Here is a 25,191-nt window from a genome sequence, read left to right as displayed (position 1 = left end):
TCTCACCTTGTTTGCTTTTTTACTGGGATTTTCTGTATTTTTTTGGTCAGTTATGCGTCTGACACATGCGTCAGCCCGTTACCATGCTTAACTATATCCATACCAAACAGCTCTATGCATTCTACCTATACATGGAAATTTTCTTTGTCTCTCACACATGCTAAGTTTGTAACTATTCTGTGACAGCTCTAAGTATCAACAGAGGTGAAGTGTGAACTGCTCTTAACTAAATGGGCACTTTTTTTTGTGTGTAATGAGTCTACGTTGCGTATTGGATAATGAATACTTCTGGAAATTACCGTCCAGTTAATCAATCTGAATTGAATACACATTGTGCAGGTTCCTGGTGGGCTACTGTAATGGAATAGGCAGCGAGTGGACTTGTTTACATGTGCAAATTAACTTGGTCCCTGATTCGCAATTGAAAGCTTTGAAACTAAATTGTGTTTTGACTGCATCACTCTTGCTGATATAGGGAATGTTTTTATGAATCTATTACATGAATAGAATGGCTTAATTAAACATGCAAGTGCTGACAGAATCAGCCTAATTGTGCTTACATGTTTACCACACTCTCTCGGCTTGACAAAGCAACACTCCTGTGAATTAATTTGTAGAAGATTTTAAAGTTCAGTCTTCTCCTTTTCGTGGAATGTGTTTTAAGAAGTGGACAGAAGACGTGAAATTTAGAGCTGCCTATCCCGGTGAAACAGAAAGTATTAGTCAAGTGTAGTTACTTTATGTTTTTGTGAGGATCCTTATACAGTACCTCTAGTCCTCCGAATGAATAAATCCTGCAATAATACAATTAAAGTCTCCTCGCCGGCTTGAAGTGTCCCATGTGAAGCCAGTTTGAGGGAGGCTCAGCCCAGCTCCCAGTTAGTGCAAAGCCTGGGAATTTTCTTCTCGAGCTGCCTTTGTGACGTTCATCCTCGCCTCATTTGGAGCACTTTGTACTAAAACGGAAAGAGATAACAGTTGCGCAACACACACACACAGACTGGAAAATTCATCACTGTTGCAAAGGGTTCAAAAACAAAAAAGGACAAAGGTTATAAGAGGAAGAAAGGAAACCGAAACCGAACTTTTTATCACAAACACAAAGAGACGCTGGACTCGTGGGACGTTCCCAGAGAAGGCAACTGATGTGGAGAGCGCAAACGGTGGGAGTTCCAGCGGCTCAGTGGTTAGAGCGCTCGCCTCGCGGGCGGGAGAGGACCCGGATCCGATGCCCGGACGGGGGAGGAAACCTCGGGCAGGTTTCCTTACCCCTCGCAACGCGCCTCTGCCCACCCGGCAGCGGGTCGTGGGTTGTTATTCGATTGGTGGATCGATTTCCCGAGGGGGGCAATAACCCCTTGGAAACGAATAAAAATAACGTGGCCGCCTCGGCCCACGGCCGTCCGCCGGGGGGGGGGACCGTTCGTGTCGCCGGGCGCGACCGGCCGCCGCGTTCCGCCCACAGGATCGACGCAGTCACTACGCTTGAACCGGACGGAGTGTCCCGTGAAGCGCTTTCGAGGCGTCTCGAAGACCCGGTCCAGGCGCCCGCGGGGGTCAAAGGCCGCGACTGCTATTACTATTGTTTGCTGCTGTTGTTGTTGTTGTTGTAGTAGTAGCAGTGGTGGCGGTGAAGCGCTCTGAGGCGCGGCCCGGGGTGGGGGGGTGGGGTGGGGCGCGGTGACCGTTGTTGTTGTTGTTGTTGTTGTGGTGGTGGTGGCAGTGGCTGCCACGTGTCTCGGGGCCGCGCATGCGCCTCGCTGCCGCCGCGCCGAGCGCTGGGGGTCCCGCGGCCAATCTCTTCCCCCGGAGCAGCGGAGGCCGCGCAGGAAGGTTCCGGGCGGTCAGTCAGTCAGTCAGTCTGTCTGTGCCCGGTGTCGGTGTCGGGCGGACCGGGCCTCCCCCTCCCCCCCCCTCCACCGTCCACCAAACTCAGGTAAGGGACAAAGCCCCCACTCCCCCCCACACACTCCCCCCCACACACACACACGCGCGCGGGGCCTCGGGGGGAGCGGTTCGGGGGCTCTGGTTTGGTTTCGGTGAAGCGCAGCTCTTCCCCCAACGCACCTTTTTGTCAGTGTTTTGTGGCTCTCAGAGAGGGGGGGGTGCCCATTGTGGGACGCTGTGTGGGAGTGTGGGGGGGGGGGGGGGGGCATTGTGGGGGTGGGGTGTGTGTGTGGGGGCTGTGTGTAGGGTGGGGGCTGTGTGGGGGTGGGGTGTGTGTGGGGGGGTGTGTGGGGGTGGGGGCTGTGGGGGTGGGGTGTGTGTGGGGGGGCTGTGTGGGGGTGGGGGGTGTGTGGGGGGGGGTGGGGGTGTGTGGGGTTGTGTGGGGGCTGTGTGGGGGTGGGGGGTGTGGGGTGGGGTGTGTGGGGGGGCTGTGTGGGGGTGTGTGGGGGTGGGGCTGTGTGGGGGGTGGGGGTGTGTGTGGGGGGGCTGTGTGTAGGGTGGGGGGCTGTGTGGGGGGGCTGTGTGGGGGTGGGGGCTGTGTGGGGGTGTGTGTGGGGTGGGGGGTGTGGGGGGGCTGTGTGTAGGGTGGGGGTGTGTGGGGGGGCTGTGTGGGGTGGGGGCTGTGTGGGGGGGCTGTGTGGGGGGGGGGCTGTGTGGGGGTGTGTGTGGGGGGTGGGGGGCTGTGTGGGGGGGGCTGTGTGTAGGGTGGGGGGCTGTGTGGGGGGGGCTGTGTGGGGGGTGGGGGGGGACTGACAGAAGTCCTAAAACTCAGACGCAAACTCCAAATCAATTCCAGTTTGTTGTTGAGATGCTGTGAGGAGTTGAGGTCTCTCTCGCTGCGTTGCACTGGAAACAACTGTAAGGACATGAATAAGAACGATCCCTGTGCAACGACTGACGGTGGTGACGAGACGTCCTCGAAGTGTTTTCGTGGGGATTTACTGTAAAATGTGCTGACTGTGTAATTTGTAGGCGAACGTGGCAACCGATTTGCACACAGCGATTTATCACAAACTGCCTTGACCAATGTTGAGCTTGTGAATGTTTTATTTGAAGAGGCAGGTGTTGCAGGAGCGCCCGTCACAATGTTGTGGCGGAGGGGAGGGGTCGGAGGAGAGGGGAGAAATGTGACTGACACTGCAGATCGGCTACGTACAAACATTGGTTGGTTTAGCAAGTGTGTGTTGGACGTAAGTGCGAATAGCGGGTGTCCAGCCAGTAGTGTTGAGCTCTTTGACGTTCTCCCCACTTGAAAAACTGGTATAAATGTGTATTGTATTCTATGTCAAGTGATACTTGAATTGGGTGTTGCCGATGCTGTTTATTTGTAAGTACTTTTGATGCTGTTTATATAAACACTTTTATTGCCCACCTACCAGCAGGCTTAGTATATACGGTGTTTATGCTGATTCACAAGGAGAAATGAGGAGGAAGCAATGAGGTTAACAGTGGCGTTAGTCAGAAATGTTAGTTTATAATATGGCAAATCTTTTCCTAGTCGGATAGTGCTGTCGGGAGTGGTGTCCCATCGAGCTTCTCTGTTACAGGTGGAGCCTTTAATACCAGTGTTATATCAGGGATTGTGGAATATAATAGTGAATGCCAATAACAAACTGCAATACTATGTCATTACTGCTTGTGTATGGTATAAAGGGCAGTTGAGTTACATTTGTTCGGTAGGTTGGTATGGTTTATGTATAGGATAACACATGCCCAGGAGTGAGCAGAGGCTGGAATATAATCGAGGGGGTTGGATTTTTACAGAAAGAAAGAGATGGAGTTTGCATTTTTATAACGTAGATCGTGTCAATGTTCCAAAGTGCTTCACAGTATTTATTGTTTGGTCATTAACTTTATGGCTGTGTTCGCAACATGTGCACAAACTGGCTGCCACAAAAACACACAGTCACTACACTGTCCAGTAAATCCTGTGAAGCGCTTTGGGATGTTTCGGTGATGATGCGATGTGTTATATCAAACGCAAGGTTTATAATTTAAAAAATAGATCTCTGGGAGTGAGTTACAGTCTGAAATCTAATTGAGTATTTGAGATGGTGCAAACCACCATCTCCCTAAAGCTAGTGTGGGATGTGCCTTGATAACCTTCCACATATTAGTTGATATCAGGTGGATGTTGTCTTGTCTTCAGGGAGCTTTTTCCCCCATTCTTTTGCTGGCAACAGGTGCTTGAGCAGCTCCTGGTTGCTTAGTGACAGCGGAAAGATTAATGATTGGGATTTTATTTAAATAAAATAAGGGCTAGGTCACCTGTTGGAGATAGATGATTGAAGGGGAAGAAAACCAGATTTCCCTATGGGGAGGACGTCAATGGCCACTTTATTTACCTGGATTTCCATCTACTGATCTATTCACACTCGTCTTTCCTTCGTGTCCGAGCACCTCCCTACCTCTGCGACCTGCTTACTCCCCAAATCCACCATCTGCTGCCTCCGCTCGACTTGCTCCGGCCTCCTGCTTGCCCCTCGTGCCCTCCGTTCCACCATCGGTGGCCGCGCTTTCAGCCACGACACCCATAAACTCTGGAACACTCTTCCTCTGTCGCTCTACTTTGGTGTCTTTTCCTTTCCGATCTTCAGGTTGTGCTATTTAAATGCAAGTTGTTGTAGCTGTTGTTGAATTGGGCCGAGCTGGTGGCATATTATATATTTAATGTTGGGTTTTACAGTAGAAGGGAGACAATCTCAGGGTTTTGGGGAAAACCTTTAAAGGAGTTTATTGGTAGCTGCTTTCTGTGCAGTCACCGTGGAAGGCAATAAACCTCCACGTTCTGCCAATTGGAACGACTTTATATTGCACCCAAAAAGTCTGTAAATCAGCGTTTTATCATTTCAGGGTTGAAATGACTTGAAGCATACAGCAGGTTTAATCTCATAGTTTGACATGACCTAGACTGGGAGATTAGATTACAGTTGTGTAATGCTGCCTATTTAACCATTGCTTTTTGAATATTGTGGTGAAGTCGCCAAGGTTTGAGAAATGCATGTGCTGTAGATCTGTGCGATTGTTGTAAAATGTCCACTTCCACTGTAAAAACCCACAACGGTGTCACAGAAGAGGTTCAAATGAAGAAGAAAGACCCTTTGGCCCCATTTGATCTCATCCTTCTGGAATGCCCACCCTACTGTTTTCCCATTGCAGCGTTGAGCTGTACCAGTCCTTCCTGGTAACCTGTTCCAATTGTTAATTAGCCTCTGTGTAACAAAAATACTTTCTGGCGTCTTTCCGAAAGTTCTTCGTAAATCTGCACTGTGCCCTTTTGTTCCGATGCTTTGGTGGACCTGAGATCACTGTTCTTTGATTGCATTCTCTATCCAGTTTAACATCTTGCGTAAGCAAAGTCCTTTCTGGGACATCTCTCCATTGACTGAAGAGCCCCAGTTGTGTGATAGCTGATCTTAGTGGTGGAGGCATTCTGCCAATACCTCTCTCCGAAAGCCGCTGAAATCCTGGTCCAGGCCTTTGTCACCTCTCGGCTGGAATACTCTAACGCCCTCCTGGCCGGCCTCCCCTCCACCGCCATCCATAAAATCCAAATCATTCAAAACTCTGCCGCCCACATTCTCACCTGTTCCAAACTCCGCTCCCCGATCCCCCCCAGTCCTGGCCAGACTGCACCGTCTCCTGTCCCAGAGAGGATCCACTTCAAGATCCTCGTATTCAAGTCCCTGCACTCCTCTGCACCCCCCGACCTCTCTGACCTCCTCTCTCCTCAAAACAGTGCCCATTGCCTTCGTTCCTCCGGCTCTGGCCTCCTCCTCGTCCCCCGAGTCCTCCGCTCCACCCTCGGCGGCCGTGCCTTCAGCCACTACGCCCCGAGGCTCTGGAACTCCCTCGCTTCGCCTCACCCCCTCTCTTCCTATTTTCAGCTCTCGGCTGAAGACCTTTCTTTCCGACCTCCCTCCCTCCCCCTCCTCGGCTCCGGGACCCGTTACTGTGAAGCGCTCTGCGGCGCCGTCCGATGCGGAGGGGGGCCTTGAGTATTTGAAGGGGGTGAACAAATCCTGGATTTAGTTTGTTGGCAACTGGAGAGCTGATTCAGACAGGGTGCCCGGCAGTCGCTTTGTTCACAAGCCAGGGTTATCTTTTCAATTCAACGCACACTTTGTAAATGTTACATTACGAGCTGCAGAAGCTAAAATGTTTCATAAAAGAGATAAAAGAGATAAAGTGAAATGGTGCGGAAACTGCCGGCCGTGTGTTGGCGGCGTTCATTCAGACTCCTGGACCTGGAGAGGCGGACGATTTATCTGGAAGTTTCTGATTGAACCCGATCTGTCACAAGTACCCAGCCTTGCGTGGTTTGTTTTGTTTTTTAATTGAGAAATAATTCTTAAATTAAATTGCGCCCTGAAAGAGAGCCCCTACAGAAATAAATTGTTTTTGTGTGAGTACAGTGTGTCCCGAGCACCGTCTGAATAAGCTGTGCCATGATGGAATATGGTTACAGATGATGTGGAGCGTTAAAGGGCACTGCAATTTCATCCAAGCAATAAAACTGGCACCGAGTGCCAAACAAAAGGCTTGTGACGGGTCAGTGATCAGCGCAACTGGAAAGAGTTAAGAGTGCGAAAACGGTCAGCAGAATGGTGTAATCCAGTAGCGGGGTGGGTGATGTGTGGGGAGGGGAGGTCACGTCAAGGCATTAAGTCTGCTTGGATGAAGCTATGAAGAGAGAGAGAGAGACAAAGAGAGACACACGCACACGCACGCGCCTCCTAAAGGGGAGTTTGGCTGATGCCAACAGAAAGCTCCCGACTCCCGTGTTTTGCTGAGGAAGTGGGGTCTGTTCGCGCTGTAGGCGCTGGGCCCTGTAAATGGGATTATCGAAGAGCATTTGATATGTGAAATCGTCTGAACTTGAAACACCTCATCGGTGTTTTTCCCACTGAGACTTACTTTGCAGGGTAGGGAACGAGCGTTTGTTTGTACTCAAAGGCGGCAGCTACTCTGGTCCAGCGCACGCATAGCGATGAGACGAGCAGCCAATTCCCTGCTTTGATGTTTCTGCTTACTGGCCAGAACACCAGGCAAACCTGCCGCTCTATCACTCCCGTAAAGTGATCCACTAATCGACTTAGCAAGCGGGTTCCTACTAACTGAAAGCTAAACCGAGGCGTGTGGAGCAAGGAAATTTGCCTGATGTTTTTGCCCTGCCGGGGGGGGGATCGAACCTGGGTCCTCTCGCTTGTGAGACGGGCGCTCTAACCACCTCGCTATATGGGGCTCCACTGCCATAAGGAGAAACGAGGTGTTCATTTTTGCTCCTCTTCTCTGCCCGCTCACCTCGCTGTGCGTGTCTTGCAGTTATGTGAAAACCAAAGAAGAATGGGAGGGAAGAGCAAAATGAGCTGCATCACCATATCGGTGCAGGGGATGACCTGCAACTCCTGTGTGCAAACCATCGAGGCAAAGATCGGAAAATTACAAGGCGTCCGCAAGATACAGGTGGGTGCCGGCACCTTTTACTGTCATGTCTTCGCAGTTTCAGCTTCTCTGGTGTCTGCAATCTCTCTCCAGCAGAGGAGGGTGGGTGGGTGGTGGGGGGTGGTGGGCGCTGTGTAAATTGTCGGGGAGCAGCAACAAGACCGGACTTATTCTTGTTTCACAAGTCTTATGAAAAAAGCAGAAGGCAGTGGCTAACCAAACCTGCTTTTGTGGTCCAGATATTCCATGAAGCATCGCTATCGCATGACACATCACCAGATGTCTTTGTATAGGGTCAATGCAGTGCAAAGTCACAGTTTTCATGTTGCTCAAGATCCAGACTGGTTCACGAGATCATGCAATTTGCACACAGCAGTGTCCCGGAAGTGGCCAGGAAGTGAGTGAGCAGTTTTATTTGGGGGATTGTTGTTCAGGGCACCGGGAGAGAGAGAAACTCACTTCTCTTTTCAAATCTTTTAACATCCACCTGAACAGGCAGACGTGACTTCAGTTGAATATCTCATCTGAAGAACAGTGCCTCTGACGATGCAGCACACCCCCATCACTGTACTGGAGTGTCAGCTCGGACGACGAGACCATTTCATAAATAATTCCTTCGAAAAAAATCATAAATACTGGTCACTCAATCCACGACTGTGGGACGCTGCTGTGCACAATTAGCTGCTACGTTTCGTCCACAAAATATACATTCAATTCACTTTACAGTATATTCTGTCGCAGCTATGAAGCTCGAAGACGTGATAAGGCGCTATATCAAATGCAAGGATTATTATTATCAGAACCAGTGCAGAGTTTCTCTGTAAATGATACACTCAAAAAATAAATGACTTTAAAATCTGAAATATCCTCTCTCCACCTGCCCACATTGTAATTTGAATTTTGAATTAATTTCAATGGATCATTTCTCCTCGCGTTCACTTTTATTTTACCTTACGTGCGTAATTGCTGGTTGAATTCAATTAAAATTGGACTTTGTATGTCTTGAATGAGTTGTACGTCGCTGCCCTTTATACAGGTTTGCCTGGGGCCAGAGTTTGCCTTTTCCACAGTGACTGATGCGGTTTTAATTGTCACTTAAAGTTAGTTTTGTTTGCTCTGTTTTTGTTGTGAGCACCAGAGATGGTGATTGATTTATTCTTTTACCTGCGAGGAAGGAACAGGCAGCTTGTGTGACTCAGCAAACTTAATAAAACTGTTAGTTTGCTTAGCCTGAAGCTTCGAGTGGACAGGGCTGCTTGATCATGTTCTGAGAGTGCTGCGGCTAATGTCTTTACCCCTCGATTACAGTAGGAGCCCTGTTGGGTTAATCGGCTTGTAATTTGATCTTTCGTTGCTGTGGAGATGTTGATGCCAAAATTGGATTGAACTGCTGAATCGATTCAGACGTCACCTTTCCTTTTTTCTTTTGTGGACAAGAGCAGTGACCACTCTTCCAGCCTGTAACCGTTACTGGCCGAGTGCTCGGAGGAGTGGAGGAGGACCAAAAAAAAACACACCGAGCCTTGCACTTTGTAAGAGCTGCAGCGATTGAATCTGGCCTGAAAGGGTTAACGAGAAATGGCTTGCCAGTCCCTGGAAGTGAGTTAAACTTTGGCTTATTGACTCAGTGGCAGGTCAGCAGTCAGCAAGCGAACCGGCCGACCGCAGGCACACACTGTACTTTCCTGTTGGTGATTGTCTGCTAACACAGACCAATAGTCTCGCCTGTGACGTGATGAAAAGATATATTCATATACAGCTGATTCCTTGCTGGAGACTGAACAGGACAGGATTTCTCTCTCTCTCTCTCTCTCTCTCGTGTGTGTGTGCGGGTGCGTTTGTTTTTCTCTCTTGCTCTCTCCTGTATCCCCACCAAATTTAGTCGCTCAGACCTTGGCGCAAGATGTCATTGGTTTCGCATGTTCCGCGGTTAAAACCAAAGAGGTTCCTTTCGTGAAATCCAGGATTATTTGGAAAGAGACCGGACGGCGATGGAAGTTTAAGCTTGTGGTCGCTGTGCGGATGAAATTTACCTCCAGGTATAGCAGCACCCGGCTCGGTGGGGCAGCGGGTCGGGGCGATGGACAGGAGAATAAACCCACAGCAAAGTTGGTGTTGAAGGGGCTGGGTGTCCTGATGTCCATCTCTCAGTCCCATCGTGCCTTTGTGGGAGAATAATTCTGAGCAGCGGTTATCGGGGTTGGTTCTGTTAGGGGAACTCAGTATGTCAGCGCGGCTCAATCCCAGTGACCAAAAGGTTAGCTTCTCTCGACATAACAAAGTGTGTCTCATGCCCTTGTTTGTTCCCACTGAGGTTCCCAGTGTGTGGTGTGTTCCTTTTCCCGGAAGAGACAAGATTCCTCTTTGCGAAGCGACTTGGTTGAAGTAATTTATTCAACGAACAGCACCGCGTGATTGTTAAACTCCCTCGATACCGCACGGATATCTCGGGGATCTTTCCCCATGATAAAAAAATAATTTACAAAAACAAATTCAAGGGAGGAATAATAATTTACTTCACCCCCCCCCCCCATCCCTTGTTCTCCCATCGCCCCCCACCCGCCCCAACCACCCCTCCCCATCCTCAGGTCTCGCTGGACAACCACAATGCTGCCATTATGTACGATTCGGAATTCCAGAGCCCGGAGTCGCTGCAGGAAGCCATCGACGACATGGGATTTAAGGCCACTTTGAGCGACAATGGCACGATCCCCGTCACTGCGGAAACCTCACTCCTCGGCCTCCCAGCCCCCTCCCCCTGCACCGGCAGAGAGTCACGCGTCCCACCTGAGGGGGGGGACGGACAGAGATTGCTGGATGAAAGCCCCTCGACTCCAGACTACCTCCCCACCCCGGGGACCCCCGGCCAGGAGAGCGAGGGGCTGCCCGCTGGGGATTCTACGGCAGACGACAGGTGTTCAGCCACCGAGGAACCTGGGTTAAACCATGGCAGCGAAATGGTGGTGAAGATGAGGGTGGAGGGCCTGACCTGTCACTCCTGCTGCAGCACCATTGAGGGCAAAGTCGGGAAACTACAGGGCGTCCAGCGGATTAAAGGTCAGTCATTGTTTTTTTGGGTTGGGAAAAAATCTCTCCTTGTTGATTCAAGCCCCGTGTCAAAGCCATTGAGATCACCGTCTAAGCTGATGCTCCAGTGCAGCACTGGGTGGGGGGGGGGGAGCTCTGCATTGTCGGAGGTGCCGCCCTTTGGATGAAATGTTAAACCTGGATCCCCATCTGCCTGTTCAGGTGGAAGGTTGCCTAAGGTTTTGCCATATCGGAAATCGAACCCAGGTCCTCTCGCTTGTGAGGCGAGCTCGCAAACCACTACGCTACAGGACTCCCCTGCTATAATGGGTGGACAGGGTGGGATAGGTATTCAGGGAGCGTGAGATCAAGTGGGCCCTCTTCACTCCAACCTCCCTCCTGTTCAATTATTACTTTTACTTGATAATTCAATCCTTTTGGTTTGGTTTGCAGTTTCGCTGACGAGTCAGGAAGCCACCATTGTATACAATTCCCACCTCATCACAGCCGAGGAGCTCAGGAATCAGATCGAAAGCGCTGGCTTCCCCTCCACCATCAGGAACAAGACCAAACCCCTGAAGCTGGACGTTAACATTGGCAGCCTGGTGAACACCAACCCCCCACAGCAGGTGCTCAAGCCCAGGGCAGAGGAGGTGACCGATTGTCTGGTGCTCTCAATACAGGGAATGCATTGCAACTCCTGTGTCGTTAACATCGAGAGTAACTTAGCAGCACTTTCTGCCGTAGAGAACGTCAAAGTCTCTCTGGAAGACAAGAGGGCTGTTCTACAGTACCGCCCTGCCCTCACCACACCAAATGCCTTATGTGAAGCTATTGAGACCCTACCTCCTGGCGGCTTCAAAGTCTCGGTGGTTGACGGATTTAGCTCCGAGGAATTGGTGCCCTGTGCGTCAGCAACCTCACCACCACAGCCTTTGCCGCACTCCACCACCCAGCGGTGCCCGACCAGTGTGGCAGTCATTGACATTAAGGGGATGACCTGCAATTCCTGCGTGAGATCTATAGAGGAAACCCTCTCCAGAGGGGACGGTGTCTTGTCTGTTACGGTTTCTCTGGCGCAGAGCACAGGGACGGTGGAGTACGACCCTCTGCTCACCAATCCTGAGGAGCTGAGGTCGGCCGTGGATGATATGGGATTCGACGCAGCTCTTCCTGGTAATGTTGCTACTTAATAACATGTTCTTTTCCAAACACTGCCACAGAATTCCACCCTTTGGAAAACCATCCCAACGTCCCTTGGCCTCGCTCCCTCCCTTGCCACCTTCAAGGCCCGTCTCAAGACCCTCTTCTTCCACCGCGCTTTCAGTCACCCTCCTCCCCTACCCTCTACCGCTCCTGATCCCAACCACCAGCTCAGGTACAAATCCTGACTCTTTAGCGCCTTGGGACGCCCTCCTGACCTGAAAGGCGCTGTGTAAATATAATTTGTTGTTTTCCCCCTCCTCCGAGCCGCAGCCCGGTATGAAAGATGCTATATAACTGCAAGTTGTTGTTGTTCCCCACCCCCCTCCCCCCATCCTATCAAATTAAAATAGCATCTCAAACAGTAACCGTGTAACCGAATTGACACCTTTGCAGTGAGCACAGAAGCAGCAGTGTTGCCGGCTGAAGTTCTCCCCCAAGTCTCCGTGAGGGACAGAAAGCTGAGGAACGGGACGTGTGAAACCTGGGCGCCCAAAATCAAGAGCGAGGTCCAGCCGCAGGAACCCGACAACTCAGTCCTCAGCTCCGAGGCTCCGACCGCGACAAAATGCTTCATCCAAGTCAACGGCATGACCTGCGCCTCCTGCGTGGCCAACATCGAGAGGAACCTCAAGCGGGAAAACGGTGAGAGGAGACACTTATTTTGGCTCTGCGTCTCGCCAGCTCGCACCAGATTGTACAGTAAAACGCACCTCAGGCTTATCAGTCGGGACCATGACATTTAACATGACTTGCCCCTAGTCCGAGTTGCAGGCAAATTGTATTCAAGTTGTATAAAATCGGGTCAGTAATAAACAGATGTATAAGTCAAAGGCAGTAGAAATCGCTTGAGAAACAAAAGGCAAAAAACACTGCAAATGCTGGAAGTCTGAAATTGCTAGGAACACGCAGCAGGTCTGGCAGCATCTATGGAGAGAATTCTGACGCAAGGTCATCGACCTGAAACGTTAATTCACTTTCCTCTCTCCATGGATGCTGCCTGACCTGCTGAGTATTCCCAGGAATTGCTATGAATTTGACTCTCTCTCTCTCTCTCTCTCTCTGTGTCTCTTGTTAAGGTATCTATTCTGTGCTGGTGGCTCTGATGGCGGGGAAAGCTGAGGTACGGTACAACCCAGCCGTCGTGAAGCCCCCAGACATTGCCGAGTTCATCAAGGAGCTGGGCTTTGGTGCCTCTGTGTTGGAGGATTACGATGGGTCAGACGGTCATTTGGAGCTTATTGTGAGTCTTGGTTCCACGTTAGTGAATTGTTCACAATAGGAAAAGTATTTAAATGTCTCGCGTGAGCCCTGGTGTCAGCCACGCGGACTGGGAGCCTGGGGTTTGATCGATCCGAGACGCTACCCTGCGCGAGGGGCGCTGTATCAATGCATGAGTTGTTGTTTGTTGTTGATGCCTGGATATCCCTCCTATGGAACGTGCTGCGGGAGGAGTTCCAACTTCAGCTGTGGAGCGCAGACACTCCACATAGAGAAGAAAACAAACTGACGAGTCTGACACTATTTGTATCTTGTACCCAGGTCCGAGGCATGACCTGCGCCTCGTGTGTCCATAATATTGAATCGACGCTCATGAAAACCAAAGGTATATTGTATACATCCGTAGCTCTTGCAACCAACAAAGCCCACATCAAGTTTGACCCGGAGTCCATTGGCCCTCGCGATGTGATCAAGTGTATTGCGGTAAGCTCCCCTTCGCTGTGACCGATGAGCTGGTGAGGTGCTGTGTTTGGGCTGTAGATTGTTGTGTTGGGAGCAGTCTGGTGGATGTGGATCTGCAGTTAGCTGCTGAGTTGCAGGTTAACCATCCGAAGAGAGTTTTGATCTATCCGCAGTGACTGTGTTTTTACTGGATCTGATATCTCAGTGCTGATAATTTATTGGCTGCTGCGTTTCGCCCACAAAGTCCACAGTCAATTCACTTTACAGTATGTTCTGTGAAGCGCTTTAAAACGTCTCAACAACGTGCTAAGGCGCTATAACAAATGCAAGGATTATTATTATTTATATCCGTGTCTCATAGATGCCCGATGTGTGCTCTCTCTATGATAAGTGGATATAGAGGAAATATAGTGTGTTCAAAACAGATTTTCCCTGTCTCTGCACTCCTTCCCCCCAAAAAAAACATATTTAGGGAGATTTTAATCTTGGTACAAATCAGTAATCGAAATCCTGTTTTATCGACGAAATTTGTGTCACACTTTGAGGACGGCCCCACGACCGAGGGCTGCTGATTGATGGCTCCTCGTCGTTTCTGTTTGCTCTGTAGAATCTCGGCTACGAGGCTTCCTTAGTCAAAAGAGATCGCTCCACGAGTCACCTGGACCACAGGGAAGAAATCCGCCGGTGAGTTTCCCCTTTAGCCGGGCGTCTGTCGTTCAATCGCAGCAGGAACGGGTCGTTATTCCCGAAAATAACAGTCGTTGCGGGATTCTACGTGGGGTTGTTTGTGTGTTTGTTTGTTTCAGATGGAGACGATCCTTTGTGATCAGCCTGGTGTTCTGTGTGCCCGTGATGAGCATGATGATTTACATGATGATTGTGGACCACGTCTTCTACAGCCACCACTACAACAACGCCAGTGCCGGGGAGCTGGAGAAGCACCACTCCTCCATGTTCCTGGAGCGCCAGATCCTCCCTGGGCTCTCGGTTATGAACCTGCTATCGTTCGTGCTCTGCCTGCCCGTCCAGGTGTGTACAGGTGTGAGCCACACACCTCTGTTTACCCCACACAGCATAGGCCAATTTTTTTTTTTGAAAAGATTATTAACGGCCGTCCACCAATCGACTACCAGGATCAAAAAGCGCTGTGAGACGTTTAGACGATCTTTGAGTCGATGTTACATCGTCGTTTGTAAGGATTGAGTATTTGTGAATATTTTAGTGAGAGAGAGATAGCTGTCTCTAAGCTATTAAGGTGTAGTTTTTGACCAGCTTGTGATCCTCACTCTCTCAGGTTGTCGGAGGCTGGTACTTCTACATCCAGGCCTATAATGCGGTGAAGCACAAGACTGCGAACATGGATGTCCTGATTGTTCTGGCCACGACGGTGGCCTTTGTTTACTCCTGTGTGGTCCTGGCTGTTGCTATAGTGGAACAGGCCAAGGTGAACCCCATCACTTTCTTCGACACCCCACCGATGCTGTTCGTCTTCATCGGCCTGGGGAGGTGGCTCGAACACATCGCCAAGGTGAGGAGTGGACCAACAGGGCGGACGGGCTTGCACAGGCCGTCCACAAAGTCCCGTTACCTGCAGAGTGAGAGAAAAGCCATGTGAGACTACGGAGGAGCTGAAACAAGCTGTCAAAGATGCATTTTGTCTCCTCACTCCATCCACGTTACGGAAGATGTGGCACTGAACATGGCGATGAATCATTATCTGCCATGAAAATAATGACACACACACACACACACACACACCAATCCTCTGGATGTCTAAATCCAGTTAAACATTTGTATTGAATACAATTAGGTAACTTCTAAATACAATCATCATCATTCTACCACGTGTATCAGTTGTTGGTTAGGGCACTGTAGAAAAAATGGGAGGGGGAGGGTAACAGGAATTTGTGGTCACCCTGTATTTCTCCTGTGATCTTCTGCTGACTATACTGCACGGCTGGTCGCACACTCACGTCCATGGAGTGGGACTGCCAGCCGGCTGTATGACTGTGTTTAACAGGAGTAACCTGTTCAGCGGGGCTTCTTTTCCTAAATACTTTTTAAAACTTTTTTTGTGGGACGCTGCTGTGTGCAATCGGCTGCCGCGTTTCGCCCTCAAAATATACAGTCAATACACTTTACAGTATATTCTGTGAAGCGCTTTGTGATGTCTCGAAGACGGGAAAAGGCACTATATCAAATTGTTGTTATTATTTTCCTCAAACTACTCACAGAGCAAAACGTCTGAGGCGCTAGCGAAGCTGATGTCCTTACAAGCCACCGAGGCCACTATAGTGACTCTGGGCCGTAACAGATCTATTCTCAGGTGCGTATTTCAAACTTGTCTCACGTTTAGGTCTTAACAAAGTTTTTTTTTCTTCCCCTTCTCTGATGAAGGGCGTTTGTGATTTCTTTGTCCTTCTGGGATACAGGGCAAAACCTTAGGCAGGTTTCCTTACTCCACACACACGCCTCTGTTTACCTAGATTTTTTTTGGTGTTGTGTCAACAGTGAGGAGCAGATCGATGTTGAGTTGGTGCAGCGAGGGGACATTGTCAAGGTGGTCCCGGGAGGCAAATTCCCTGTCGACGGCAGAGTGATCGAAGGATATTCAATGGCTGATGAATCCCTGATCACTGGTAAGCAGCTTGAAGGCGTAGGTGTGGGTGACGGAGAGGAGACCAGGATTAGGTTTGGCTGTGATGCCAACAATAACAAATTGCGTTGACACATCGCCTTTCACATCGGGAGGAGCTGGACAATGAGGGGTTTGAACCTGAGCTGGGGTTTGGGATCAGAGAGGGTTGGAGGGCAACGCCAAGGGATCTTGAATCAGGACGTATTTGTAGAGAGCAGTTCACTGTGTCGCGGGTGTGTAGGTTCTCATCAGCCTTGCTTGTTTCTCAGGGGAAGCCATGCCGGTGACTAAGAAACTAGATAGCATTGTCATCGCCGGCTCCATCAACCAGCACGGAGCCTTGTTGATCGAAGCCACTCACGTCGGGTCAGACACCACCCTCTCCCAGATTGTCAAACTGGTGGAAGAGGCGCAAACCTCCAAGGTACAGTTTTTCCTTCTCTACTCGGGCCCTGTGCAATGCCGTCGTCGGCTGTATCTCGGGCAGATCTGGAGAGAATGTGCAGTTTCTTCTGAGCTGCCACATTATCTGCTGATCTGTTTTGACATTTTCATTCTGAAACTGATTTGTATAGCATTCGTAGTCCTGTGAGATTTATCTGGGTTTGTTTGCCAACTTGCAAAAGCCTTGTGAGACATACAGAGACAGCGAGAGAGAGAGAATTAGCTGAGTGTAGGGGGCAAGCCGGCCAGCTGATCAACGGAACAGGAGAGAAGTTTTAAGAGGGGATTTAATACAAGGTTCTTCAAAATCCTGAAAGGTTAAAACAGCTTGTGAAAGATTATTCCCTCACCACAGCAACATTTTAAAACGGAACTAAACTGGATAAGTATTTGAAGAGATACAATAAATAGGGTGCAGGGAAAGAGCAATTAGAGTGGCTAACACCAGCTAGCAACCTGTGTGATCTCAGTGTGAAGTAAAGCTGTGTTTGAGCAATAATAATAATAATCCTCGCATTTGATATTACGTCTTATCACGTTGTTGAGCTCTTCACATATTTTACCGTAACGTGGATTGACTGTGTATTTTGTGGGGGAAACGCGGCAGCCCATTGTGTACAGCAGTGTAGTCGTGGATTAAGGGACCAAAATCTTCTTATTATTTGTGCTCGCTCTGACCACACTGTCCACCCTCTTGTTTCAGGCTCCCATCCAGCAGTTTGCCGACAAGTTGAGCGGTTACTTCGTGCCGCTTATCGTTGGTGTCTCGATCGTCACCCTGATCGCCTGGATCATCATCGGCTTTCTAAAGTTCGACCTCGTGGAGATGTACGTGCCCGTAAGTGTTGGCACTCGTGGGGTGGGATGAAGGGGGAGCCATTTGTTTTTAAAAATGTGATCACTCAATCCACGACTGTTTGTAGGACGCTGTTGTGCACAATTGGCTGCTGCGTTTTGCCCACAAAATATACAGTCAATTCATTTTACAGTATTTTGTGAAGCACTTTGAGACGTCTGCAAGATATGATACAGCGCTATATCAAATGCAAGGATTATTATCATTATTCTCTTCCCTGCCCACTAACATGTGCAGCTACTTAGAAAGATGAGCTAATCAGGAGCACCCTGTGTGCTTATCCTCATCATAAAGCTGGCTGCTTAAAGCGCTGAGTAGATTAAGGACAGTCACGCAAGTGAGGGAGAGGGAGTTGCTGCTGGTCTCAGCAACTTGCTGGCGTGACCTGTTTTCTGCAGATTCCCTATGAGCGCACTACCCAGATGTGGTGGGCCATTCCTCACACTGAGCTGTGACGTTGGGCAGATCCCGATGTCCAAGTGACTGTTAGCCAAGGAACATAGGAGAAGGAGATTTAGCCCCTCAAGCCTGTTCCACCATTCTGCTAGATTATGGCTGATCTGTATTTCAACTCCAGTTACCTGGCCTTGCCCCATATCCCTGACCTAACAAATATCTGTCCGTCTCTCCTGAGTATGTGCATAAGTATGATTGAAAAATGAACAAGTGTTTTTTAATTGTGTGCTGGCCTTTGCCAATCGCCCCATCCATTTAAAAAAAACTCAATAGCCCCACCCCATAAAGTGCTGGATGTTTTCTATCCAGTTGTCGCTCTCTCTTTCTCTCTCTCTCTCTTTCTGTCTCTCTCGGTGGTGCTGAATGGATGATTTTGTTGGGTTTATACCCGGCGTCTCAGACTGAGTTTCTCTTCTCTCTCTCTCTCTCCCTCTCGCTGTCTAACAGGGTTACAACAGGAACCTGTCTCACCCGGAGGTGATTATCCGCTTTGCCTTCCAGGCCTCCATCACAGTGCTGTGCATTGCCTGCCCCTGCTCCCTGGGCTTGGCAACGCCCACCGCTGTGATGGTGGGTACTGGGGTAGGGGCACAGAATGGCATCCTTATTAAAGGAGGGGAGCCCTTGGAAATGGCACACAAGGTAGGTCTGACAGGATGCGCACATGGCTGATCTGTACCTCAACTCCAATTACACACCTCTGCCCATATCCATTGATCCACTGACCTAACAAATATTTATCCACCTCAGTCTGGAAAACATGAATGGATCCAGCCATAATCCACAGCCTTTTGGGGGAGGGAAGAGATTTCCAGATTTCTTACTCCCCTGTGGATGAAAAATTGCCTCCTGATTTTGCTCCTAAATAGCCTGGCTCTATTTTTAAGAGGATGCCCCTTGTTCTGCTTTCCACCACCCATCAAAGGAGAATCCACTGCTCTATATTGGCTCCACACATTCTCTCTCTGAGAACTAACAGGTCTCACTGTGCAGAGCAGTAACCCTCCTATGTCCGGCTCAGATTAACACGGTGGTGTTTGACAAGACGGGGACAGTGACCCACGGAACGCCTGTTGTGATGAAGCTGGAGATGCTGACGGAGAGTAACCGCATGCCTCGCACCAGGCTGCTGGCTGTGATCGGCACCGCGGAGACCAGCAGCGAGCACCCTCTGGGGGTGGCTGTGACCAAGTACTGTAAGCAGGTGTGTGTGTATGTATGTGGAGTCCTGTAGCATAGTTAGCGCGCTCGCCTCACAGGCAAGAAGGCCTGGGTTCGATTCCTGGGTCGGGTCGAAACCTTTGGCAACTTTCCTTACTCCACAAGCCCCTGTTTATTGCGTAGTAAGTAGGAACCTGCTCGATTAAAGGATCGCTTTCCGGTGGCTAATAATACCCCCCCTCCAAAAAAAAATCACTCAATCCACGACAGTTTGTGGCACACTGCTGTGTGCGTTTCGCTCACAAATATACACTTCACAGTATATTCTATGAAGCGCCTTGAGATGTCTGAACCACGCAGTAAGGGGCTATGTCAAATGCAAAGATTGTTATGTGTGCGTCTCTTTCCTGCCACACTATTATTTATGCCCATTTTAACGTGTCGAATGTTGTTGCGTCTCTCTCTACTCTCCACCCCCCCACCCCACAATTTAGCAATTGGGGTTAGAAATCCTCGGCTCTTGTTCGGAATTTCAAGCTGTCCCGGGCTGCGGAATCAAGTGTAAAGTCTCCAACTTGGAGTCGGTGCTGAACCGGAGCAGTCGGAGTGCAGAGGAGCGCGTCGAGGGGAACTCTATGCTGATTCAGATCGACGAGCGGAGCTGTGGAGACGCCTCACCACAACAGCTCACCAAGGAGTCCGCAGGTCAGTGGCTTCTCTCATTACCACGGCGTCCGACACCCGCTGTGAGGGTGGCCTCTGTCTGTCTTGACTCGCAACAACTTACATTTACATAGCGCCTTTCATATCAGGAGGTCGTCCCAAGGCCCTGGACAGCGAAGGGTTTGAAACTGAGCTGGGGGTTGAAATCGATAGGGGTTGAGGATAGGGGGCGGTGGGTGGGTGAGGGAGGGAGGGTGACCGAAGGTGCAGTCTTGAGACGGGCCTTGAAGAAGACCAGGGAGGGGGCGAGGTGGACTAAGTTTCTTCGCACTTCTCCCTGTATCTCCTCCCAGGGAAACCCATGGAATTCCCCCCCCCAGTGAACAATCTACGAGATGGACAGTTCCCGGTCCATGGCTCCCTCTGGCACCTCATTAAATGCCTTCTAACTATGAGGGGGATAATTAGTGAGGGGAGTGGGGAAGACTCATAATTCAAACATGATATAAGGTTTTTTGATGTAATGTTGTTGACTGTGTGGTTTGGACACACAGGGGCTGGTGATTCGCTGGCCTATCTGGTGCTGATTGGGAACCGCGAGTGGATGAAGAGGAACGGGCTGCACGTCAGCGGGGAGGTGGACGACGCCATGATTGAGCATGAGAGTCAGGGGCACACGGCCATCCTCATCGCTGTGGACGGTAAGAACCTGAGCCTCTGCCCACTCCAGCCGCCTGTGAATAGACAGATAGCTAGCCTGAGAAAGCATGGAGCAGGGCAAAACCGTAGGCAAGTTTCCTTACTCCACCTGGCAGTAAGTAGGAATGCAGTTGTTAGACGATTGGCGGATCAGTTTCCGGGGGTAATAATTCCTTAAATTCCTCACCTTCCCCCAGGAGCTTTCTTCTCTCTACTCCACATTCCCCTTTACATTGTTCCACTTCCCATCTGGTTTCTTTTTAAACGTTCTTTTGGTCTCAGGCTTCAGCGAACCCGATGTGGTAAAATAATCCATGTTCTACTGGCCGTCTGCGTGGGAGGAAAACAATATTCCTTCCCTCTCCTCCAACACTTGTGTAGTGACAACCCTGAGCTTATATTGAACATTGATGAAATCCCCTCTTAATGTTCTCTGCCTAGTGCTGATGGCCTGATTGCTCCAGTGTAACCTCATAACCACGTGCTATCTTTTGCAATCTCACACAGGAGTGCTGTTCGGAATGATAGCCATCGCAGATACTGTGAAGCCAGAGGCAGAGCTGGCTGTCTACACGCTGATCAGCATGGGTCTGGAGGTGGTTCTGATGACTGGAGACAACAGTAAGACAGCCAGAGCCATTGCTGCTCAGGTAAGGGTCCAGGTGGTGTTCACAGTCCGTGTCACGTGAGATGTAGAGGGAGCCACGTTGCTCACTGACCTGTTCTTGCTGCGCTATCCCATCAGGTAGGAGTGACCAAGGTGTTCGCTGAAGTCCTGCCCTCACACAAGGTGGCGAAGGTGGCCCAGCTGCAGAAGGAGGGGAAGGTGGTGGCGATGGTGGGAGACGGAGTCAATGACTCCCCGGCACTGGCCATGGCTGACGTGGGCATCGCCATCGGCACCGGCACAGATGTGGCCATCGAAGCCGCTGACGTGGTATTGATCCGAGTGAGTAGCAACAAACTGACTGCCCAAACATCAGCCTCTTTGCCCCCACTCTGGAACTCCATCCCACAGTCCCTCCACCTCGTCCCTCCCTCGCCTCTTTTAAGGCCTCTCTCAAGACCGTCCTCTTTGAATACGCCTTTGTTGTTGCTCGGTGCAAGTCGGTCAGTCAGGCTCAGGGGTAGATTCTCACTTCAGGGTCAGAAATTCAGGGACATTGAGCTCATCCTCCAGCTGAGTACAGCGATGAGACATTAATTGTGTCCAGCGAGCATAACCCGCATGTTTTTAGGCCCAGTTGTAAAAGGGGACATCAGAGCACTTGTATCCTGAGTTCTTAGACAACCGACAACTGCTGCCTTGCTCCCTTACTGGTTTGCTCCCTGTCTGACCAGGGTGATGGTTCATGTTGGGCTGACTGATTCCTTTTCTCCACAGAATGACCTCCTGGATGTGGTGGCCAGCGTTCACTTGTCCAAAAAGACCGTCAGACGAATCCGGATAAATTTTGTGTTTGCTTTAATCTACAATATTATTGGTGTTCCTATTGCTGCTGGTAAGTGAGTTTGACTTTCTTTATTCCTCGCCTCGCAGGCGAGAGGACCCGGGTTCGATTCCCGGGCGGGGCGAAACCTTACACAAGTTTCTTTACTCCACACGCCTATGTTGACCCAGAGATAAGTAGGAACCCAATTGATGGTGGATTGACGGATCGCTTTCTGGGAGTAATATCCCCTCAAAAACAAAATTGGTCACTGTTTGTGGGACACTGTTGTGCTCAATTAGTTGCCGCATTTTGCCCACAAAATACACAGTCACTACACTTTACAGCATATTCTGCGAAGCGCTTTGAGACTCTCGAAGATGTGATAAGGCGCTGTATCAAATGCAAAGATTATCATTAATATTATTATTTCTCTCTCTGACCTGACGTGTTCTGTGCCATCTCAGGGGTCTTCCTGCCAGTGGGGCTGGTCCTGCAGCCGTGGATGGGTTCGGCAGCGATGGCAGCCTCGTCTGTTTCGGTGGTGGTCTCCTCGCTCCTCCTAAAGCTGTGAGTGCTCCCATCCCACAAGCAAAACACACCAGCTCAAAATTGTAAAAGCGTACGTTTCGAGTAGTTTCGAAGGGATGGTTCGGATCACTGAGAGAGGACGGAAAGGGACCGCTCCTTTTATTAGAAAGGTTTTTTAAACGCGGTGATCAATGAGTGAATTTATTATTATTATTACTATTATTATTATGAAGTCCTCTCCTGATGGTGATCTCTGTCCGTTTCTCCCGTCAGTTACAAGAAACCCGACCCCGCGAAGCTCGAGCACCGAGCACGGCACCGCCTGAAACACAGGTCTCTGTCGGAGATCAGCGTGCACATCGGGATGGGCGAGAGCAAGCGTGAGTCCCCGAAGCTCAGCCTGCTGGACCGCTTCGTGCACTACAGCCGAGCCTCCATCAACTCTCTGCGCTCGGAGAAGCGCTCCGGCACCAACATCCCACTGCAGGAAGCGGACCGTCACACTCTGCTCCTGGGCAGGGACGAGGAGGATGTAGTCTGAGCCGCAGCCCCGACACGCACGCCATCGTCAAACCTCAGGCTTCGTCTCCTCTCTCCGACACCCGGGACTGGTGTAGGATACAGGTGTGAACGGGCAGAGGGTGGGAGCGGATCAGTGCTTCTCTCCGAGCCTGCGCAACACTAACAACTTCATATATATTTTGGACCTTTTACCTGCATCCCCAGGAGGGTAAAGAGGGCTAGATGTTAGTTTTCTCTTCTCTCTTATCTTCTCTCACACTGAGCCAACCTGGTAACGCAAACCAGGAACTGGTGACATTGCCCAACCAAAGTAACTGGACTCCTGACCAACTCCTGACCTCTTGGGGTCGGTTAATGCTACTTTAGTGACCCAACCACTGGGTGTCGCAATTTGTCCTTTAGTCCTTTGCTGCCCAGTTAGGACAAAACTCTGGCTCTTGAGGGCAGGGATCAACGTTTCATAGGAACAAAGGTACAGGAGGAGGCCATTCGGCCCATCGAGCCTGTTCTGCCATTTTAGTAGATCTTTTAGTCCCATTTCCCCATCTTTTCCCCAACATCGCTGACTCCGCAAGTCTCTAAATATCTCTCCATTGTGAACACTCTGCAACCTTCGTAACTTGTGCTTTCCTCTCTCTTACTGCCTTCTGCACGAAGAAATCTAGACTTTCCCAAATTATTCCTGTCCTTTCATTAGTTTTCTCTTTCTATTTGAGCCTCTGTGTGTGTGTGTGTGTGTGTGTGTGTGTGTGTGTGTGTGTGAAACTTGGCCAAGGTTTTGCCCTTCCCGGGTCCTCTCGCTTGCGAGGTGAGCGCACTTACCACTACGCTACAGGATTTGTTGCTGCAGTAGTTTTATGTAAAAACATACACAAATTTATTGAGCTGATTTGTCTCTTAAAACGCTAGTCCTGATATTTTATGGGATGGGACCCACAAAGCTCTCAGCTGTTCCTCTGCTCGTTTGCTACACAGCACCTCGGGAAACTACTTTATTTTTTTAATTTTCTTTTTTTTAAAAAATCACGATTTATTAATTTACTGGAAGGAAGGAATCATGTTACTTGACAAATGCTGCCGGCAGCTTCACTTCACACTGGTAAAGACTTCAGGCTATATGTTTCACTTTATAATCCTTACATTCGATCCAACGCTTAAGATGTCAATGTCTCAAACACTTTGCACGTAAATATTGTCAAATGTAAGTGACTTTTTTTTGTAGGAAAGCAGCCTCTATGCACGGAGGAGGAGTTCCTCAAACAGCTTTTATTTTATTTGGGGGATTGTTGGCCAGGGCACGGGGAGAGAGGAACTTCCTCCTTTTTTCAAAAAAAAGCTGATTGGAACTTTCATGTCTATCTATAATAACAGGATTTACTGTAAAGTGGTGACTGTATTTTGTAGGCTAAAGTGTGTTTGATTGGGTGAGGACAGGAGCTGGCTCAGGTACAGGGTCACCAAAAAATGCTCTGTCAACGCTCACTGGCCAGACTCACACAGGAATAATCTCGTATAGTTTCTTGGGTGTAGCTTCAGGGAGTGATGGGCATTAGTGCACTACCTGCCCCAGGGGAAAGTAAATTGAGTTAAAATGCCTTCAGGTGAGGAGAGGAGACAATTTAAAATGGTGGTTAAACATTCATTTCTCAAGTTGTGTTGATTTTTGAATGATAAAAGCCAAAGAGATAGCTCTGACAAGAGAGACTGCTTGAGGGAAACGCTGGAAGCATCGAGAATGTTGTATATGTAGATGAGGACAGACTGAAGAGGATCTTTCTAATCAGCAATGACTTCCCTGCCTGAGGCTGTCTGAGAGAGATTTCCCTTCTGAAGAGAAGACATAGTGAAAACTTCCTAAAAACACAATACTTCCTGGGGAACACTCCAGCTCTTTTTGCTCAGGGTGTGAAGGCACACTACACACCATTTTACAAACACATAATAATGCAAATGAAACAGAGAGAGGGAGGGAGAGAAGAGAGAGAAAGCAAGGGAAATGAGAGGGAGAGAGTGCGGTTAACATTTAGGTTATGACCGTTCATCATCAGGCGCACAAACGACCGAGCAAGGATCAAACCCCCAGCCATGTTTCCCCCAACTTCCTGCCTCTCTCACACTTGCTCTTTGTAATTTCCGCTGCTGTTTTTTATTAAATTCTGTCTGTCTTTTAGCCACTTTATAACTATAGCATTGTATTGTAAGATTGTAGTTATTGTAAGATGCATTGTAAAGGCTGGTGAGGCATGATTGGTACAGTAGTGTAGCTTCCACGTACATATCTGAAATGGAAATCCAAATATGAAGCTGATGCATAAACTGTGCTGTACTGTGTCTCTGCTAAACACGGGCTTTAGTGAACAGTGGTCTGAACCTGACATGGCGGACCTGATGGTCAGTAAGTCGGTCAAGGTGATGAGAAGCAGCTCTTGCCCTCCTCTGCATTCTCTCAGGCGGTGGTGGTGCTGGGAGTTTTCTATCTGCTGTGC

The 25,191-nt window shown here is 49.6% G+C and overlaps 1 protein-coding gene across 8 annotated transcripts in view; it reads left to right on the top strand.

The window, feature by feature from the left end:
• LOC103178975 (copper-transporting ATPase 1) overlaps positions 1 to 23,472 on the top strand; it is a 24,806-nt gene extending 1,334 nt beyond the window's left edge. For 2 of the 8 annotated variants that reach the window (XM_042340562.1, XM_042340561.1), the window contains exons 2-23: positions 7,273 to 7,413; positions 9,981 to 10,449; positions 10,873 to 11,595; positions 12,019 to 12,267; positions 12,702 to 12,865; positions 13,165 to 13,326; positions 13,913 to 13,989; positions 14,112 to 14,334; positions 14,600 to 14,833; positions 15,540 to 15,631; positions 15,817 to 15,944; positions 16,213 to 16,367; positions 17,091 to 17,225; positions 18,147 to 18,341; positions 18,721 to 18,903; positions 19,355 to 19,565; positions 20,078 to 20,224; positions 20,730 to 20,872; positions 20,968 to 21,171; positions 21,607 to 21,724; positions 22,120 to 22,222; positions 22,457 to 23,472. In XM_042340562.1, the coding sequence (XP_042196496.1) occupies positions 7,294 to 7,413; positions 9,981 to 10,449; positions 10,873 to 11,595; positions 12,019 to 12,267; positions 12,702 to 12,865; positions 13,165 to 13,326; positions 13,913 to 13,989; positions 14,112 to 14,334; positions 14,600 to 14,833; positions 15,540 to 15,631; positions 15,817 to 15,944; positions 16,213 to 16,367; positions 17,091 to 17,225; positions 18,147 to 18,341; positions 18,721 to 18,903; positions 19,355 to 19,565; positions 20,078 to 20,224; positions 20,730 to 20,872; positions 20,968 to 21,171; positions 21,607 to 21,724; positions 22,120 to 22,222; positions 22,457 to 22,724 (4,503 nt within the window). In that variant the 5' untranslated portion in view covers positions 7,273 to 7,293 and the 3' untranslated portion in view covers positions 22,725 to 23,472. The other 6 variants (XM_007893995.2, XM_007893994.2, XM_007893998.2 and 3 more) reach the window with 6 other exon arrangements.
• The last annotated feature ends 1,719 nt before the right edge of the window (positions 23,473 to 25,191 follow it).

This window comes from Callorhinchus milii, unplaced genomic scaffold (genome assembly GCF_018977255.1).
Source record: "Callorhinchus milii isolate IMCB2004 unplaced genomic scaffold, IMCB_Cmil_1.0 Scaffold15, whole genome shotgun sequence".
Taxonomy (NCBI): Eukaryota; Metazoa; Chordata; class Chondrichthyes; order Chimaeriformes; family Callorhinchidae; genus Callorhinchus; species Callorhinchus milii.
Note: the sequence above shows the minus strand (reverse complement) of the source record. Positions and strands in the feature narration are given on the sequence as shown.